Source organism: Melopsittacus undulatus, chromosome Z (assembly GCF_012275295.1).
Source record: "Melopsittacus undulatus isolate bMelUnd1 chromosome Z, bMelUnd1.mat.Z, whole genome shotgun sequence".
NCBI lineage: Eukaryota > Metazoa > Chordata > Aves > Psittaciformes > Psittaculidae > Melopsittacus > Melopsittacus undulatus.
This window is the reverse complement of record NC_047557.1, coordinates 79,905,365-79,925,614: the sequence shown is the minus strand read 5'-3', so window position 1 is coordinate 79,925,614 and position 20,250 is coordinate 79,905,365. Positions and strand designations below refer to the sequence as shown.

Sequence of the window (20,250 nt, the reverse complement as noted above, 5' to 3'; positions counted from 1 at the left end):
GTAATTTTCCAATATCTTTCCTTTGTCTTTCTTGGTTAAGATTACATAGTAAAATTAAAGGCAAAGCAGAATAAGTATCAAAATTATAACGAAGCATTTAGCTCCTTGATAAGATCTCATTTACAGAAAAGTACCTATGCTCAGACAGGTATCCCTGTGCAAAGGCTGGGTTCATTTTATCTTTACTATTACTACATTCTTATAAGTTAGTGGTGTGACAAATTAATGATTAATTCAAGAAAATTCTCTACCCAAGAAGAACCCACACAGCCACAAAAGAAAATCAGTTTTGTCTCATACAGCACAGCTTACAAACAGAGGATGACAATTCAGTTTAAACTGAGCTCCTACTGGGAAGGGTAGAGCTCAAAGTCACATCAAAAGCTGATGTTCCTCCTTGGACTGGTGAACCCATAAGGGCTGCCTCCTCCACAAGCAGCAAATCTGACATCAGTGCTGTCAGCCCCCGAGGGGTACCTGGGATTATGAGACCCACTATTCCCAAAAAAGTCAGTAGGGCCAGTGAGGTTTTTCCCACCACAGCCATGCAAAGCTGTCAACTCCCTTCCCTTTTGGTCCAGTCCCTACCAGTACCATGTCGATACTCTCCAAGTGAACTTCGTTCTCCCTGAATTCTTTCCTCATGGGGAAAACCACAGTATGTACACACTAACAGAGGTGTTCTACATGTTATTGAAACAGACCTTTTTCTATTCACTGAAAGGAAACACTATTTCAGTTTGTAGACATTTGGGAAGTAGTAGAGAATACATTGATACATGGGCATTCTTCTGGAATTAAAATATCTACTCATACAACAGTAAGAGTTCTGTAAAAGGAATTAGAGAGTTACCTTGAAGTAGAAAAAGAATCATAATTAAAATTATTAGTATGTCTACCCTTTACTTTGAAAACCAACAGAAGCTGCTATGAATTTTTAGATTCTGAAATATTTAAAGAACTTAGGAGTTGGCTTCTCAACTTCTCTGCAATACTACTGTGGTACTATTGTATACTGACTTACAAAAAAATCTGTTTTCAACCAGTGCCTTTTTAGCATCCAAAAAATACCCATGAAAACCAATAAAACAATCAATGCAGACGTTAGAAGGAGGAGCACATGACAGCATGACAGTCATGACATGATCTGTACTACATTTAATCCCCATGGTTATGAAATTCTTGTGCTTGAAATAAATCTTCATCATACATTTTTCCATGCTTTAATGGAAAAGTAGTAGTCCATTACCAAAGCAAGGAGTGTTAGTAGGTGAGCTGCAGTATGGCATATGGTTTTCCAGGGTAGATCAGTATTTTATTTGCTGTTGAAAGGACTTTTATCCTTTGTGTAATTCCCAGTCTGAGGTTTCTGAGTCACGATCCACTTTGCATGTGCTCAGTCTTCTTACATTACTGTGCAATGGCACTTCTGAGAGTGGATGTAGTTCCTGTAATCAGCAAGCTGCTTCAGGTACAAATGCGAAGGCCATCTGTGCATCTCTACAAAATTGCGCTCTTCCACTAAACAAAGCAATAAAGGAATTAAATGTAATATCCAAACATACCACACAAGTGCACAGGCTGTAAAAAGTCTATAAAATAGGTTGAAAACCATTAAGGACATAAACACAACTAGGGCAGTAAAGAGAAGTGCTGTCTGTCTTCTGCTGTCAGGCAGAAGAGTTACCACACAGTGTTCCTTGCTATTAAGTTACCAATAAATAAGTTACTTAAGGAAATAAAAACAGTACTTGGTAAAGAGAACAGAAAGGCTATCCTACAGATCAATGTTCTTTATCTCTAGAAGATAACCAGATGTGGTAATCAGCTGCAAGTATTTTGTCTATGCTGCAGCACTATCAAGGAGGGGATCTCAATCCCTATGCCAACAGTTCATCTCAAGAGCATTTCAAAAAGCAAGGTTAGGGGAGTGTCCTGGTTGGAGCAGTAGCAGTCGTTTTTCTCCTTCTCGGTAGCTGGTGCAGTGCTGTGTTTTGACTTTCGGGCTGGGAACGGTCGCTGATAGCAAGTATGTTTTGAGTTACTGCTCAAATGTTTGGTTTGTCCAAGGCCTTTTCTGAGCCTCATGCTCTGCCAGGGAGAAGATGAAGCCGGGAGGAAGGAGAGATAGGACACCTGACCCAGGCTAGCCAAAGAGGTATTCCATACCATAGCACGTCATATCCAGGAGGTAACCGGGAGAGAGACCCGGAAGGGCTGGAGCTCTGGGGGGATGGAGGAGGTATCAGTCGGTGCTTGGTCAGGCAGGGTGGGGTGAGTTATGGGTCGGTGGCTGGTGAGATGTTGTATTCTCTTCACTTGTTATTGGCTTTATCATTATTATTTGTAGTAGTAGCAGTAGTGATTTGTGTTATACCTTAGTTATTAAACTGTTCTTATCTCAACCCGTGGGGGCTACATTCTTTGGATTCTCCTTCCTAACTCTCCGGGAGCTGGGAGAGCAAGGGGGGAGTGAGTGAACGAGCTGTGTGGGTTTCGTTTTAAACCACTACAGGAAGCAATTCAGAACTCAAGATTTTTTATTTGTGTTGCATGTGTTTTTTGTTGCTGACACAATCATGTAATAGTCTTCGAATGCACTGCTGGGATGAATCTCTTTGCCTTGCAGAAATATGCATTGTCACCCCCTGCTCCCTGATTTTCCTAAATCCTTTCAGGGACTCAGACCAAGCTGGACAGAGACCAAGGCACAGCAGAAATATCCTAAGTGAGGGAAGGGCTAAGACTGGGGCAGCAGGCAGCGCCTTTCTGCCTACCTTTTGCCAAACACAGGGCTGTTCCTGGAGATTTCAATGGTTGAAAGCCACTGGAAAGCTGCTGCTTTGTACTGCATGGCTCTCCAAGCCATGACATGATGCAATGTCATGATGTCCTCAGGAATAAAGGCCAGATGCCCATAACTGCTGTTGGTGGGGAGACTGCTCTCCTCTGAATGTGCTGGAGGGTGTTTGTGCCCTGGCAAGCCAGAACAGAATGGTTCTACCCCCCCTCCACCTATATTTAGTTATGTGCTCCTATTTCTTTTCTCAGGCCATCTCACTGCAAGTTCAATGCAGCAGAATGTGTCAGCCCCTCAGTGAACCATGTGGAAGGGACTCAGAGGAAGGAGAAAGGCAAAGGAGAGGCTACCAGTCATATGGACACAGTTGGTGGAATATACCAGTGGTTAGAAGCAAAGAGGAAACCCCAGGTGACGAGAGAGCAAACATTTGCTATGATGGTATTGTACACTGAGTTATTCGGGTGCTGTCAGAGCACATGCTGACAAGTGCTGATGAGTGATACCTATCAGAAACATCACTGCATAACTTTCATGACACACTCATGTGCAGCCTGATATCCACTAGGATTGCTGCTACATGGAGGCAGAACTGCTATTGCTATTACTTTTCACAGAAAAAAAAAAAGGCAATATTGATAAATTGATATCCCACTGGGAAACTGGAAAATGGGTAAGCAAATGTGCCTAGATTGAGTCCTGCACTACCTTACCAAGGGGAAGTCATCTACAGTTCTCACCTTCTCCAAATGGTTGGGACAATTTGACTCCTGCAGCTTCAGGAGTGCCTCAGGGTGGCTGAAACAACACAGGCTTAGTCCATGTTTAATCCAGATCTGGCTATACAAAATGGATGTTTCAGAAGATACATAGATGGGCCACTAGAAGATAAATTCCAGATCCAAACAGAACAAAGAGGGTCTAGCTCTCCCTACTTCATTCATAATGATTGCAGAGTCATCCATCATCACACATATATATACGAGCCTTACAAATGAGGAAGGAGTTCTTTCGATGTACTTTGGACCAAACAAAGCTTCAGCTCATTGGAACACACTGGCCCCATACCAAGGGTCTGAATACAAACCATGGATCAAAACAGATGCACCCATCAGGACCACCTACACCAGGGTGTTGAAAATTCCCATAGACAATAAGCAAAACTCTCTAGAGTTACATATCAGGAAATGAATACAGAATTTGGGAAAATAAATATCACTTCCCTGGAAGAACCTTGTTTATTTATTTAAATGGACATTAGTTATTTGATTTCATGATATCTGCTGGAGGGTACTGTCAGAATCCTGTTTTCTTCGAAGAAAAGCCCAACCCTTGAAAAACAGGCATTGGAAGTGATTCATTACCTTGATTCTAACGCACCAACTAAACAAAATTACATACATAAAGTAGAGGGATTGGCACATAGTGACCAAAGCATCCCAGTTGAATCAGTTATGGGTAAGAACCTTACCATCAGTGCAGGAATAAAAAATACAATGGGATGTGGTTGCTAGACATTCTGTTCTTTATGTGTCACATGCTAGTCCACAGTATGGTGACATACCATCCAGCTCACACAGATTCTGGCCTATAGAAGTCCTAATTGTCTTCTCATGCAGATGTAGTATTTTTCAGTACCTTGCTTCTAACCTAAGCAGAGCTGAAAAGCATTTCTTGTTTTAAAAGTAATAGGTAAATTACCTGAAAGATCTTGAAATTCAGGCTTTTGACTGAAGATGAGGTAGTTAGTGGCAATAAAATGGAGAAGCCAAGTTGAAAGACAATCAGAATTGTGAAACTGCAAGAAAGAAAACAAACAATACTTACTGCTATCAGGTCTAAAACAAACATTCCACTGTCAACATATCAGTTTACTAAATAAAGTTTTGACTGCAGGAGATAACAGAGGAAAAGTCATTGGCGTAAACGTGTAAACAGATGGAGACTCAAGATCAAACAATAATACTTCCCGCCACCCCACCCCCAGCAGTGTGATCTAACTCCGGGGGCTCTTCTGGAATGAATCTTAGACATTTTTGTCACAGAAGAGCTTCAGAAAAAAGGAAGGTAAAGAGTGCAGCAAGTCAATTTGTGGTCTCCTCTTCCACCACAAAATCCTGTTCATTTAAGACAACATCCTGTCTAAGACTTGTAAATGATTCATCTTTTTATTTTCCTCTTCTGTTTTCCAAGTTTCGCTTTACTGTCTCTCTTTTTTCAGCCTACTGTTTTGTCTTTTCATGTTTTTCATGGTTTCCACTCAATATTCTATCAGGTTGGATCTTCTCTGCCACTTGCTTGACTAAAAAGAAAAGTAGTGCATATTCACTGGCCCAAAATAAATCTTTTCTGGCAGAAGTTGCAGTTAAGCTGAATTACTGCAATGTGTCCCTGATAAAGGAAATTGCACAGATTGTGTTATGACCGCACATTGTGCAATCAGAGACTGAAAGCCTTGTGTCACAGATAATCCTGACAACAGATTGCATATTAGTGTTTGTCCTTGGGAACAGAAAGTATTGAGATCTTTAAAAATCTTAACAATTAAACAACTCCCATTAACTAGGGTTAAGATATATGTTTTCATGTGATCCATGCAACACATACCTTAGCTTTTTTGAGCAAGCTAACTATGCTGAGACTTGTAGATGCCAGCTCCCTGCTAGGCATGCTCTGAAGCTGTGTGATAATGTAAAGCTCACAAATATGCTGGAGTCTCATTACTTGGTACATCTCTGCACAGATCAAGAGAGACATAGCTTGGAGAATACCAGCTGAAAAACAAGAAAAAACAAGTTACATGTATTTTATCTTTTTGACAATATGATCAAAGCCTGTTTTCCCCAAGTCATCTTTCAAACACCTAACAATGAACATAAAATCAAACTGCTGTTGATTACCTTATTTTATTTTTCATTATTATTGATACAAGTTTGCTATACCACTTTCTTTTTTTATCTAATTAACAGGAAAAGAGTACTTTAGTTAGTACTTCTTATAAGGTAGGTGTAAAAAATTCTTGTCAGTACCCTGTGTCTTGAAGATGCTAATCAAGGGCTGTTAGTGTATTTAAAATAAGTGATGATTAATAAAAGGAATTAGCTTTCTAATCTCTCTCTCAAAAAAAGAATATTCATGATACATGTACAAGAAAATATAGCAAAAAAAGGCCCAAAAGAAAATGAAGCAAACATATATAAAAAAAATTATTACAGTAAATTATGGTTTTTTAAATATGGTACAGTGGTTCCATATTTAAACTGATGGACAGGGAAATGGCAGATGGACTGAAAAAAAGAATAAGAGAAAATAAGGTAGAATTATTTGAAAAGAAAACAAAAGCAAAAATGCATATCACGACATTATTCATTCACTATCCCAAAGGAAAATTATCTGTATTTAGATAACATTCCATATTTAGTATGCAATTTTCTTCTTATTAAAAAAGACTATGGTTAAGATTCAAGGAATACTTCAGCTCAATTTTTCTTACTGAATACTCCAAATGACATACTTTTTTGAGGACTGACATACAAATAAGATATCCATATGTATAAATAAGGTTTTCTTGCACTTTAACCTTGAATATATTAAATGTATCAAAATATATCCTAAACAAAATGAAAATTTTGGGATGAACCTAAGAATTACTATTCAAATGCAATATTATTGTGATGTACAAAGACAATTTGTGATATTGTAATGGACCAGAAATTAAATTTCACTGACTTTTGAGTCTTGCTGAGTAAGCACATAACAAATACAACATTTTGTTAGTGATATCTATTCTGTCTGCAGTTGATTTTACTTGAATAAAACTGATTTTTTTTATTGCATAATATGAATTTTTTTTTCTTGAGACATTATACATTAAATTATTCACATTTTTCAATAATGTAAATGCTGCTACATTACTCTCCAAAAATGCCCCACTGTGTAAAAATGAGTAAAAATGTGTATTTTTGACTTTTCTTACCTGGACAGCAGGAGTCGGTATAAAGATACTCTAAAAAGGAGAGGAAAGTGTCTTTGGAAACCCCATACACTGGAACCAGAATACTATTTGCTTCTAGATAATTACCATTAAACATAGCTGCCATTACCTCACAGCGAGCTACCAGAACTGCTCTGTGGGCTGGTACAGTTGCATCTGCAGGACATAAGATAAAAATCTATTATTAGTTTATATACACAGAAAGATCATGACTTTAAAGCTCTGATTTTCTTAGAAAGCCTTCACTTTAAAGTTTAAAATTAATGATATCCAACAAATAACTAAGAACACACTCACTTTATACCAGTCAAGATTTTACATCTTTCTCATAGCCAGCAAAAAAAAGAGAAATACTAAATTTATTATGACAACCTGCCCCCAGCACAAAGTTCTCCAACTCTGGTAAACTTTTATCAGTCAGAAATAGGCTTTCAAGTAGGAAAAAAATCAGATGCCACTGTAGTTAACACTGGTTTACAAAAACTGAACCTCTGGCTCACTGCATAAATATGCAAATGAGTAATCTGCATTCCTCAGCAAGCCTATTGGTAATGAATGCATGTTCCAGCAGTCAAACTCACATAACCACACAAAGCAGAGAAAGGTAAATTATCCCAGATGAAACTCCTTTAAATTATTAAGTATGACTTTAACTAGATTAAGTATTTTGCCTAAGCAGATTTCCTGAAAGCTGTCTTACAAAAATAATGCTGATAATTTTTTTCTACAGATGTTTCCATTTTTTTAATATATGCGCATGACTAATTTATTTTATCATTTACTTTACATTTACAACATCTAGACGACCTCTAAGGTTAACACCCTTGGTAGCAGAGGTCTTACAGGCTCTTTATGAAAATATTGACAGCCTGAGCTGCCAGCACTGACCCTCAGACCTCTGCAGAGCCCAGATAAACTCAATGATCCTGTGCACAAGAAAGGTCCAAACAGGACAGCAGCCAAAGACAGAACATGAGTTTACAGTTGGATGTAAATGTTTTAATCAAAATAAAAATAAATAGATCAATTGACATGCAAGATAAACATACTGCCAATACTTACATAGAAGTTACTGTCTTCGTTTCCTCCTCAACTACAACCCTGCCACATACATAATTCCTTGAAAACATCTGTCATTTTTTTTATTTTTGTACTATTTCTATTCACCTGTGATTCTACTTCCAAAATCTGGCAACGAAATTTATATATTTTCATATAGACAGAACATGTCAATGGTATTATATATTCCCACATGTAACATGAGCATTACATGATGAAGATATGATTTAAGTTATGCATGCAGTTGTGTATGTTCACACAATTGGATATTTACCTACTAATTAGGAGGTTCAATCATGTTATGAATCTTTACACAGACAATATGGACTCCCATTTTCAATGGCTCCCAAGTACTTCTGTAAGCTAGAAAGCTCAAAGCAACCCCAAGTCTTCTAGGAATTAGTTCAAGAATTAAAAATATTTGCCAAATCAAATATATTTTTCAATATATAAAAGCCTAAGATTTTAGCTTTCTAAAGCCTTTAGTTTCTCCTCATAATTATTTATTTTTTTTTGTGGCTGATTATTAGAGAAAAAGGATTGGAAGACTTTTGTCAAACATTAAGAACATCAGTTCATATTTTAGGAGTGGGTAAGCACATTTTTTTTAACTACTTGTCAACACAGGACAGGGTTGGGTTTTTTTTCTGCAAAATACATAATGGTGGTATGGTTTAATCAACTTTCCATACAGCCTTTCTCAGGAATGCGACACTGAGAGGATTTTTGATGTCAGTATACTCAACATAAGTATTTTTTCTCATTTTCAAAGATAATTTTCAGTTTTTCTGCATATTAAACAGAATATCTAGAAAGAATCTTCTTGTCCTCATGTGCACAGAATCATAGAATTGTTAGGGTTGGTAAAGACCTCAAGATCATCTAATTCCAATCCCCCTGCCATGGGCAGGGACACCTCACAATAAACCATATAATCCAAGGCTTCATCCAACCTGAACTTGAACACTGCCAGGGATGGAGCATTCACAACTTCCCTGGGCAACCCATTCCAGTGCCTCACCACCCTAACAGGAAAGAATTTCTTCCTTATATCCAGTCTAAACATCCACTGCTTAAGTTTAACCCATTACCCCTTGTCCTATCACTACAGTCCCTAATGAATAGTCCCTCACCAGCATCCCTGTAGGCCCCCTTCAGATATTAGAAGCCTGCTATGAGGTCTCCACGCAACCTTCTCTTCTCCAGGCTGAACAGCCCCAACTTTCTCAGCCTGTCTTCATATGGGAGGTGCTCCAGTCCCCTGATCATCCTCGTGGCCCTCCTCTGGACTTGTTCCAACAGTTCCATGTCCTTTTTGTGTTGAGGACACCAGAACTGCACACAATACTCCAAGTGAGGTCTCACGAGAGTAGAGGGGCAGAATCACCTCCTCTGACCTGCTGGTCACGCTTCTTTTGATGCAGCCCAGGATACGTTTGGCTTTCTGGGCTGTGAGTGCACACTGCTGGCTCATGTTCATTTTCTCATTGACTAACACCCCCAAGTCCTTCCCCGCAGGACTACCATGAATTTCCTTATTGCCCAACCTGTAGCTGTGCCTGGGATTGCTCCCACCCAGGTGTAGGACTATGCACTTGGCATGGTTAAACTTCATCAGCCCACCTCACAAGCACGTCAAGGTCCCTCTGAATGGCATTCCTTCCCTCTAGTGTATGAACAGAACCACACAGCTTGGTATCATCGGCAAACTTGCTGAGGGCACTCTCAATTCCATTGTCCGTGTCAGCGACAAAAATATTAAACAAGACCGGTCCCAACACCGATCCCTGAGGGACACCACTCGTTACTGGTCTCCAGCCGGACATTGAGTCATTGACCAGAACTCTTTGAGTGCGACCATCCAGCCAGTTCTTTATCCACCAAGTGGTCCACCTATCAAATTGATGACACTCCAATTTAGAGACAAGGATGCCATGTGGGACAGTGTCGAACACTTTGCACAAGTCCAGGTAGATGACGTCAACTGCTCCACCCCTGTCCATCACTTTTGTAGCCCTGTCATAGAAGGCCACCAAATTGGTCAGGCAGGATTTCTCCCTAGTAAAGCCATGCTGGCTGTCACCAAGCACATTTCTCTTTTTCATGTGCCCTAGCATGCCTTCCAAGAGAATCTGCTCCCAGATTTTGCCAGGCACAGAGGTGAGACTGACTGGTCTGTAATTCCTTGGGTCATCCATTTTCCCCTTCTTGAAAATGGAGGTTATATTTCCCTTTTTCCAGTCATCAGGAACTTCACCAGGAACTTCACCTGTCTGCCATGATTTTCCAAATATGATGGCCAGTGGCTTTGCAACTTCATTCGCCAGCTCCTTCAGGACCCGCGGATGGATTTTATCAGGTCCCATTGACTTGTGTACATTCAGGTTCTTAAGATGATCTCGAACCAGATCCTTTCATACAGTGGGCCCAAGGTCTAGATTTTCACAGTCCCTGCGTCTGCCTTCCAAGACTTGGGTGCTGTGGTCAGAGCCTTTGCCAGTGAAGACTGAGGCAAAGAAGTCATTCATAACCTCAGCCTTCTCCAAATCCTGTGTAGCCAGTTCTCCCGAAAGCTTCTGGAGGGGGCCTACGTAGTCCCTAGTCTGTTTTTTTAGCCACTACATACCTATAAAATTCCTTCCTATTATCTTTAACATCCCTTGCAAAGTTTAGCTCCAATTGGGCCTTAGCTTTTCTAACTTGGTCCCTAGCTTCCCGGACAACATCATTGTATTCATTCCAGGCTGTCTGTCCTTGCTTCCACCTTTTATAAGCCTCTTTTTTTCCTGTGAATTTTTTTCAGCTGCTCCCTATCCATCCAAGGAGGTCTCCTGGCCCTCCTGCTGCACTTCCTTCTAGTTGGGATGCAACACTCCTGAGCTTGTAGCAGGTGATCCTTGAATATCAACCATTAGTCTTGGGCCCCCTGCCATCTAGGGCTAAATCCCATGGAAATTTACTGAGCAGGTTCCTGAAGAGCCCAAAGTCTGCTCTCTTGAAGTCCAGGGCAGTGAGCTTACTGCATGCTCTTCTCATTGTCTTGAGGACCTCGAATTCGACCATCTCTTGATCACTGCATCCAAGACTCCCCTGGAGAGTCACATTTCCAATGAGCCCTTCCCTGTTCGTGAGCAGGAGGTCAAGCACAGCATCTCTCCTTGTCAGCTCCTCTATTACTTGCAGACGGAAGTTGCCTTCCACACAGTCAAGAAACCTCCTGGACTGCTTGTGCCAGGCCATACCATCGCCCCCACAGATGTCAGGGTGGTTGAAGTCCCCCATGAGAACAAGGGCCTGTGAGCGTGAAGCTTTTCCTATCTGTCTGTGGAGTGCTTCATCCACAGGTTCCTCTTGATCAGGAAGTCTGTAACAGATCCCCACAGTAATGTCTCCCATCACTGTTTTCCCCTTAACCCTGACTCACAAACTTTCTGTTGACTGATCACCTGTCCCCAGAGAGAGTTCCATACTCTCCAGCTTATCCTTCACATAAAAGACAACTCCCGCTCCCCTCCTACCGGGCCTGTCTTTTCAAAAAGCCTATAACCTTCCATTCCAACACTCCAGTCACAGGAGCCATCCCACCATATTTCTGTGATGCCTATTATATCATACTCCACAGATGTGCCCACATCTCCAATTCCTCTTATTTGTTCCCCATGCTACAGGCATTTGTATAGAGGCATCTGAGCTGAGCTCCAAATGAAGCCAGCTTATTGGCTGGAGCGGCTGGAATATCACTACATTGCTGCAAGCATTTATTATAGGTGCTGGAAACTGACTGGGTGTGTTGGGATGGAATGATGCTCCCCTCCCCTAACAGATCTAGTTTAAAGCATCCTTGACAAGTCTGGCAAGCCTCCTAGCAAAACCACTCTTTCTTTATTAGAGCAGCTCCACCAGCCCCCAGTAGACCTGGCCTACAAGCTTGGGTCCCGTGTTCAAGACACCCAAACCCTTGACTATGACACCACCCTTTTAACCATTTATTAACCTGTCCAATCCTTCTAGCCTTTGGAAGGTCCTCCCCTGTGTCCTGGATTAATGCTTCATATTTGGCTCTGAGATACAGTTCCAGAAAATGTCAGCCATAACACGGCAGCAAGCACCTTTTTTGCTAGCAAAATGGGAAAAGAAAATGGTTTCACCAGCATGGCTCCTGCCCATGCCTTTGCTGAGGAGCTCTTGGTGTCTTTGTGAGCAGACCTATGGAACACCACCACCAAGCTTTGTAATTTAACAGCCTCTTACAGACAGCAGGGAAAGTCAGTCTCTGCTCTCTGTATCTTTTTAAGCCTGGCCACAATAAGGATTAGGTAATTACCATCATCCCAAGAGACCTGGGATAGCAAAACAACAAAACCCCAATAATTTAGATGTTTTGCACGCGTATAGGGATAAGCAACAGGCAAGTCTATCCTAGGCCTCTGCAAGAATGAAGGCTGCTTTCAGAAAGAATCACCTACCCTACAGAAGTTGACTGTGACAGAAGCATGAAGATTGGTATGAGAGCATCTAGAAGGCCAATAAAACACAGCAGGTGTTGATGGCACCTAGGTTAGGAGGTGTCCTGTGTTCAACAGTAGCAGGCATTTTTTCTCCTTTTCTTTAGTAGCTGGTGCAGTGCTGTGGTTTTGATTTCTGGCCTGGGAACAGCACTGAAAACAGCAATGTTTTTAGTTACTACTCAAATGTTTAGATTGACCAAGGACTTTGTGAGTCTCCTGCTCTGCCAGGGAGGAGGGGAAGCCGGAAGGAAGCAGGGACAGGACACCTGACCCAAGCTAGCCAAAGAGGTATTCCATACCACAGCTCATCATGCCCAGGATGTAACGGAGTGTTACCCGGAAGGGCTAGTGCACTGCGGGGTTGAAGGAAGTATCGGTCGGTGCTCAGACAGGAGGGGTGGGGTGAGTTATCAGTCGGTGGGTGGTGAGGTGTTGTATTCTCTTCGCTTGTTATTTTCCTTATTATTATTCTTATTATTGGTGGTAGCAGTAGTGATTTGTGTTATACCTTAATTACTAAACTGTCCTTATCTCAACCCGTGAGAGTTGCATTTTTGGTTCTCCTCTCCATCCCTCCAGGAGCAGAGGGAGGTCAAGAAGGGGATAAGGGGTGAGAGAGAGACTTTGTGGCTGACTGGTTTGAAACCATGACAGTAGGTCATCAAAATCCCAGAACATTTAGGTGTAGTTCTAGGGTGCCCATCTTGGGGGAAGACAGGCTGTGAGTAAAGTCTAAGAAACCACAGGAGGTGGATATAAGTCCCTGTCAGCTTCTAGAATGTACAAAAAGGCATGTCCACAGCCAGCACCAGCCTGAAATAGGCAGAAGGAAGGTGGTCAAGAATCAATAACCAGCTTCTGCAGTCTTTTCACTGAGGCCAATGAGTGAAGACGTGGCCACTGGAGTCCATAACTCTTCAAGGTTTGATGCTGGGCAGAAGGCTCAGGGTAGACCTTATTGCCATGTTCCAGTATTTAAAGGGTGGCTACGAAGATGAAGACTCCCTTTTTACAAGAAGTGCCATAGAAAAGATGAGGTGTAATGGGCACAAGTTACTCCTGGGGAGATTCCAACTGGACACAGGAGGAGAATTTTTCAAAATGACAACAATCAGCCACTGGAATAATCTCCCCAGGGAAGTTGTGGATTTCCCAACTTTGGATGCTATGAAGATTTGGCTGGACATCTAAGCTAGGTCATGTTTTGCCAAAAAAAGTTGGAACAGAGGATCTTTGAGGTCCCTTCCAACCTGGAATTCCAGGATTCTATGGTATCTCCTAGCGCTTGTACAGGTAGGAACATGAGATAAGTAACTTAAAATAAAATGACCATCACCTGAGATGCAATCCCTGGTGTGGTCTTATTACTTTGGTGCTATGTCATTGCAGGAGTCTTTCCCGAGGCACATCCTTCATTTCACTAGGCCTCCAAGGTATGTATTCCAATCAGAGAGGCACAAAGTCTACCATGTCAGGCAAAGGACACGGGTACAGGCGCAGCAGTGATAAACCACACTGAGAGTGAATATTGCTGCAAAGCATCCATAGGGCAAGCATTAATTCTAAGCAAAAGCTGCTCTCCACAGTGACAGCAAAGCAGATACACATTTCCTTAGTTCTGGTGCAACAGAAAATAGACACTTCTATTTCCCTCTCTCTTGTAAGCAATATAAATGCTGAAGGTGCAACGGAGCCAATGCCACCAGGAGGAGAGGTACCATACCTTGTATTTTGAAGATTACATCAGCTAGGACAGGAGTATTAAAGAACAGCCTGAGAGAAGTATTATACAGCCGTTTCATCTGTTGAGATTTGCAGTCTTTTGTAGTGTTTAACTGCAAAATAAATTATTAATAAAACGCTGTCATGTACAATGGCCCACAGAATAAAAGGTTACAAGACATCCTTCAGATGGGAAAACTAAATAACCACCTTTTGTTTTCTACTTTATGTTCTTTTGCAAATGCTAATCAGCTATGCCCATGGCATGGACATTTCTTTGCAGTCACAATTTATTTTCCTGTGTCCCACAGCGCAGCAGCTCCAAGGCATCCCTGTCTCTTACAGTCACACTCCAGCTCTCACCTTGGCACTGCATGACCTGTGACAAAACTCCCCCATCCAGCACCTATGGGCAGAGGTTTTTCTTACTTTGAAAATGGAATATAAAGCTACCAAAAGAATATCAAAATCATATTGGTAGATTATGGTAAGTGAAATTCAGATGAGGTTGAATTTATGGTTAAAGTCTTAACTGATTTATTAATTAATTTTTAATTTTATCAAGAAAAATCACAATTTATTTATTAGCCTTTGAACAAAAGTTTTAAATGTGAAATAAAAGTGCCCCAAAGGCATACACCCTCCCACCCAAACCCTAAAGTTAACAACAACAACTCAGGCTTATGATCTTAAAAGGTTTTTAGGATTTTCTATGTCCAACCTTACACAGTTTTTAGCTGTGGACATTTAGGAATGGAAGGCTACAATCAAATAATCAGAAGCTTAAAACAGCTAAGTACATTTCTGAACTTCCTATTATCTTATCTCAAGACAGTTTGAGATGATTTCCATTTTAAACTGACGGAAATACTTGGTGCAAGTTCTACAGTAATAGGGAATGTATAAACTCAACCAACAAATTGCTGTTAAAAGTAATTCAGTATTGTAATTTTTTATTAACATCATAAAGTAACAGAAATTGCATTATACTGTGAAGTCATCTGCTGAATTAAATATACTGAGTTATAGACAGCTTTACACATAACAACATTTGTAAGGGAAACTGCTCTCCTGACCTACTGCAGAAGCACAACTTTTGGCACATATTCAGGAAAGCAAGGCTTTCCTGGGCAGCCTCTATTACATGAGAATTAGCTCACATAATCATGCTGTTAGTGTGTAAAGCTGTGAATATGAGTAATCCTTTTAGGATACCTATTTATGTACTTTTTACTGATTACATTAATTATGTACATGACATCAGCATGCTTGTGTTTCTATTTTGCACACGCTTCTCAATGACCCACAACGTAATAAAAGCTGCGTAAGCTGAAGTAAGTTTAAAAGAAAGACTGGCAAGAAAACTTACCTACAAAACAATTTCCCAAGAACTTAAGTGTAACTAATACTAACAGTTACCCCAAGAGAGTTAGATGTACCTTGCCTGGGGTTTTCAGGATGCATTTAACTTTGTCAAGCACATTTTCAGTTTTTTCTGGATCCTTCACCTTCTTTTTTATATCCTCTTCTAGTTGTTCCCACTGGAAAGCACCTGTCACAACAACAGATAGAGCTGGAATATAAATTGACAAGGTACAGGCCTTAGCAGGCAGAGAAAAAACTATATCAGTGGCAAACAGATCTTGCAGAAACTATATTTTTTGCACTTAAATCAGCCAGATCTTTGTATTTAGAAAGGGCCAGATGTGATTCTTGCACAATAAAAATTCAATGATGTTTTTTACTAGAATGCAATCAAGTACAGACAAGGGCATCTCCCTTGCTTTCAAATTTAATTTCTGAATTCCTCCCAGTTCAATCTCTACACAATGCAAGTAGACATTCAGGAAATAAAAACAACAACAACATACTGCTTTGTAGGTGAACAAACCAGAAAAACTTCACGCAGTTACAGTATGAGTACCAGTAACTAAAAACAGCGCAAGGTTTGCTTTCAGAGTTAAAGCCATGATATGCCCTTAGGTATCTCAATATTAAAAATTCTTCTAGGTGTTCTTCTAAATTTTTATATATTTTTTAAATACTTATTCTTTAAGGTCCTTTCCAACACAAAACATTCTATGATCCTAATAAGATTTCTTGGAAAAATTAGAAGTACTGATTGATTTATCCTTACACACTTTGCTGAAGAAAGTCTGAAAGATGCTACAGGGCATTCTAGTAACTTTCTGCTCTGATCCCCAGGACCATGCAGCAAGAATCAGAGATAGATAAAGCTCAGGATAATGCACAAGTCAGGAGAACCTTGAAGGTATTCTGCTACAGAAAAGTCTGAAACAGCACATACAGCATATGGCATCTGTAGCCCATCAGCTGCTATATACACCAGATCGATAAGTGTTCATAACCTCATGGTCAAGTCATGGTACTGAAAAGCTGAAAACACTACCTCATGTCTGATCTCTTGTCAACCCTTAACTCACGTGTGTTTGAGAGACCTCGTCACGTCTCAAAAGCACCAAACAGTGCAATGACTTTTGGCAATGCCTGTCAGTTTGGGACACCTACGACTGTACAAAATATCCTACACCATTGGTTGAAATAAACAGAAGTAAAAAGTAAGATTAATGCACAAAAGGCAGCAGACACAAGTAGTAAATGGTAACAGATGAAGATACCACACTTAGATCTATCACTTGCTGAAATTTCAGGTTAAATTCCCTATTCATATCACCAATGAATGAATGAATATTTAAATAAATAAATAAATAAATCCACACTGAAAAAATTCCGCTTATGTTCTTTATATTTGATACTGGTTTGGAAAGAACTGAAAGGGGTGTTTTCAGTGTGCAAACTCTGAAAGCTGAAGGTGACCCTTGTGTCTTCACAAGCCAGTGTTCGTGTCTCAGCCACTAAGGCAGATATATTTTTCATATGTCAGACAGGTACCAGTATAGAGATATTGACTAAACTTCTTTATAGATGAATGTCTAACATTATAATTACTTGTACTTTATTTAATTCAAGTTAAAATCAGGATGCTTCATTAAAAACCATGCTAATTCTTTCAACAATTATAAAATAAATATTCTTATGTAGTGATTACTAGAAAAATATTTTATAAAGAACAAAATGGTATAGGTTCTTTCAGAATGAAAACAATAATTCTCTTTCACCTGGGGATTTCTAAGCTAGATAGTTAGAAAACTATCAGTGTCATCTTAATAGATAGCTGGCATGAGGTAGGCCAGGGCAATGCCTGTATTGAGCTGGTAACAAAAACTCATGGAATGTATTGGAGCTTCATAACCTGCACTTCAACCAGTTATCATCAGAGATAATAACTACACAATCAGAAATAATAGCTAGACCAGGTTACGCCAAGCCCTGTCTAACCTGGCCTTGAACACTGCCAGAGATGAGACAGCCACTGTTTGGGAGGTTTTTTATCACTGCTTTCTCTTCAGGAGCACCATAGCCAGAAAAGAAATTACTTGAGTTTTATTTAAATATCCTTGAACTCCCATCAGTGTTTTTAAAACATGCAAACATTTTAAGTATCTTAAAAGCCTGGGATCAAAACTTTCTCAAGCTCCAGATTTTTTTGCCAAACGTTTTGAATATTACTGATGTTAGCTTATGGACTTTGTTCAGTAAAATATTGTGCTTAAGTTATCTTCATTAGATCTGGAATGACAGATAATATATTCTTTATTAAATTAAAATAATAAAAATTATAAATAAAATTATAAATAAAATTGTATTTGTAATTATATACTATATTTTTATTATATCTTTTTTCATGCAGACCTTGTTTGTAATAATCACAAGGTATAAAATGGATACAGCATCAAAGAAGAACATCATCTTCCAACAGCAAAGGCATATTCCTTAGAGTGATGCAGGTACACCTTCACAAGATACCAGCCTTATGAGAAATGAGCAGCCAGACCCATTCCCAGTGGATACCTGAATAGATGAAGTGGAGGATGTCTGGGAGACATGAGCAGAAGGCAGAGTCCTTCACCACTACCCTCAGCAGTGGGATGCAAGGTGGGATGCCGCGGGGCACCAGTGAGAAGGAAGTCTCTGCTTCCACTGTGAAGAGGCTCTGCGCTGTCTGCATGATGGAGGTGTCGCAGATGTCTGCAGGGCTCTTCACCTCGAAAAGCAGCATGAAGAGGTGGCTGACGGAACAGAGGATGACCTTGTGAGCCTCCACCACTGTGCTGAAGTCCTCGGGGTAGAAAGCCACATCTGCACACTGGCAGCAGCAGAGCAGGTTGTGCAGGTCCGTGTCATAGTGCGAGGCTTCACCCTTCAAGATTGGCATTTTTTCTGCTTAAGATAAAGAGTGAGGCTGTAGAATTAAGGCAAATATTAACCACAGGATGACTCTATTCCCAGATATCTGATAAAATGAAGGATAATTTTTGAAAGAAGTACTTGATAAGAAAATTTCGTGTATGCTACTTGAATCTGTCTAGTAAAATATGCTAAAATTTAAAATACCTAGCATAGTAAAACAAGAAATACAAGAAATACTTAGTTTCATAAGTGTCCCTCCTTTTACAACACCTCTTTAGGCACTTATGTTTGAAGAAACATCTGCCCATGAATCCCAAACCTAAGGGATCTGAGACTATTTCTAGAACATGTGAAAAGAGACAACTATGTGTTTAGAGGTGACCACTTTCCAATAATTATTTCACTGAATAAATGCATCAGATGCTCAGAAATCAAGCTTAGGAAACCATGTGCAGAAGTATACACCTCTCCCTTGCTTTATGCATAGCAAATAAAATATTACTTGATGATATAGTAGAATAATAAAGAAAAATAAAAATAATAAAGAATAATAATAAATGATATAATGATCTTTTTTTCTGTAAAGCTTTTATCTAAAGCTTTTATGTATTCACCTTTGCATTATTTCATCAAATGCACCAGAAAACTACCCCTGTTATTTTAATCTAAAAGAAATTCCAAGTCCATTGCAATTTTACACACTGTTATACAATTCTCCCCAACTTAATTAAACCACCAGTAAAGATTAATGCAACTATAGCAACATAACTAGAATAGCTAATGATAGCACAGCTCACAGTATAATGAATACAAGATGTTAACTGTGCAAAGAACATGACACACACAACAAGTGATATTAGAGACCAGACATCAGCAAGCACCTGGTTGTTCAAGCTGAGGTGGCTGAATTCGATGACACTTCTGCATCTTTGTCCTTTTCTTCATTTTTTCAGGTGACTTCTGATTCAAACTTTGGATCATAAAATATTCCAGCTAAAATATGAAATGTATTTTTAAAAATATCCTAGTTATTTAAGAGCAAGCTAGACATCAGACTAAGGAGAATGAGTGGGTACTGTACGCAGGACTGAAGCTACTGCCATTATGAACAGTCACCTAGAAGAGTCCCAGCACTCCTTTAGCAGGAGAAGGAACCATATGGGTGTGGAATTAGCACAATTTAAAACACTATTTATTCAAATTATGTTGATTAATTCTCTTGTATTTAGTCTTCCCAGAAAAGACAGGCACAAAGATATTCAATTTACGAACTTCCATAGATCCTAACTACAGAAGTACACAAAAGAATAAGACTTGACAGAAGATGATCAGGTGCAAGAGATGGAAATAACAAAACCATATACAAGCTCTTCAGATTGCAACTAACAGCCACAATCACACAATGCTACTGTGTCCTCTGAAAAAGTCACATTACAACAGGGTCTCTGTGGGCAACAGGCTTCATAACTGCAATAAAAATGTACTTGAGGGGAAATGATCCCTTTTACGGGAACAAAGAGGCACATAGGGTGAGTCAGGTCAAGTTAATTATAGAATCATAGAATAGCTAGGGTTGGAAAGAACCTTAAGATCATCTAGTTCCAACCCCCCTGTCATGGACAGGGACAACTCCCACTAAACCATGTCACCAAGACTCTGTTCAACCTGGCCTTGAACACCACCAGGGATGGAGCATTCACAACTTAATGCATGTTTCAAATGCTTTTATCACCCAAGCTATTACCGCAGCACATACAGTGCTTTCTAAAACCTTGAAAATTACTCTGGCCAGACCAGATGTTGAGTGCATTTCTCATTCTTTTTAAATTGGGAATGAATGGATCCAATAAAAATGGGCTACTGTTGTGCCAGATGTTTCAAGTTACGATTGAATC

The 20,250-nt window shown here is 39.9% G+C and overlaps 1 protein-coding gene across 1 annotated transcript in view; it reads right to left on the bottom strand.

The window, feature by feature from the left end:
- Window positions 1-1,405: 1,405 nt before the first annotated feature.
- Window positions 1,406-20,250, bottom strand: part of RHOBTB3 (Rho related BTB domain containing 3) — a 31,283-nt gene continuing 12,438 nt past the window's right edge. Inside the window, exons 5-12 of the mRNA XM_005145971.2 lie at window positions 19,237-19,348; window positions 18,017-18,385; window positions 15,523-15,635; window positions 14,085-14,196; window positions 6,777-6,950; window positions 5,408-5,574; window positions 4,502-4,598; window positions 1,406-1,521 (exon numbers count right to left, since the gene is read on the bottom strand). Of these exons, the coding sequence (XP_005146028.1) occupies window positions 1,406-1,521; window positions 4,502-4,598; window positions 5,408-5,574; window positions 6,777-6,950; window positions 14,085-14,196; window positions 15,523-15,635; window positions 18,017-18,385; window positions 19,237-19,348 (1,260 nt within the window). The remainder of the gene's footprint in view (window positions 1,522-4,501; window positions 4,599-5,407; window positions 5,575-6,776; window positions 6,951-14,084; window positions 14,197-15,522; window positions 15,636-18,016; window positions 18,386-19,236; window positions 19,349-20,250) is intronic.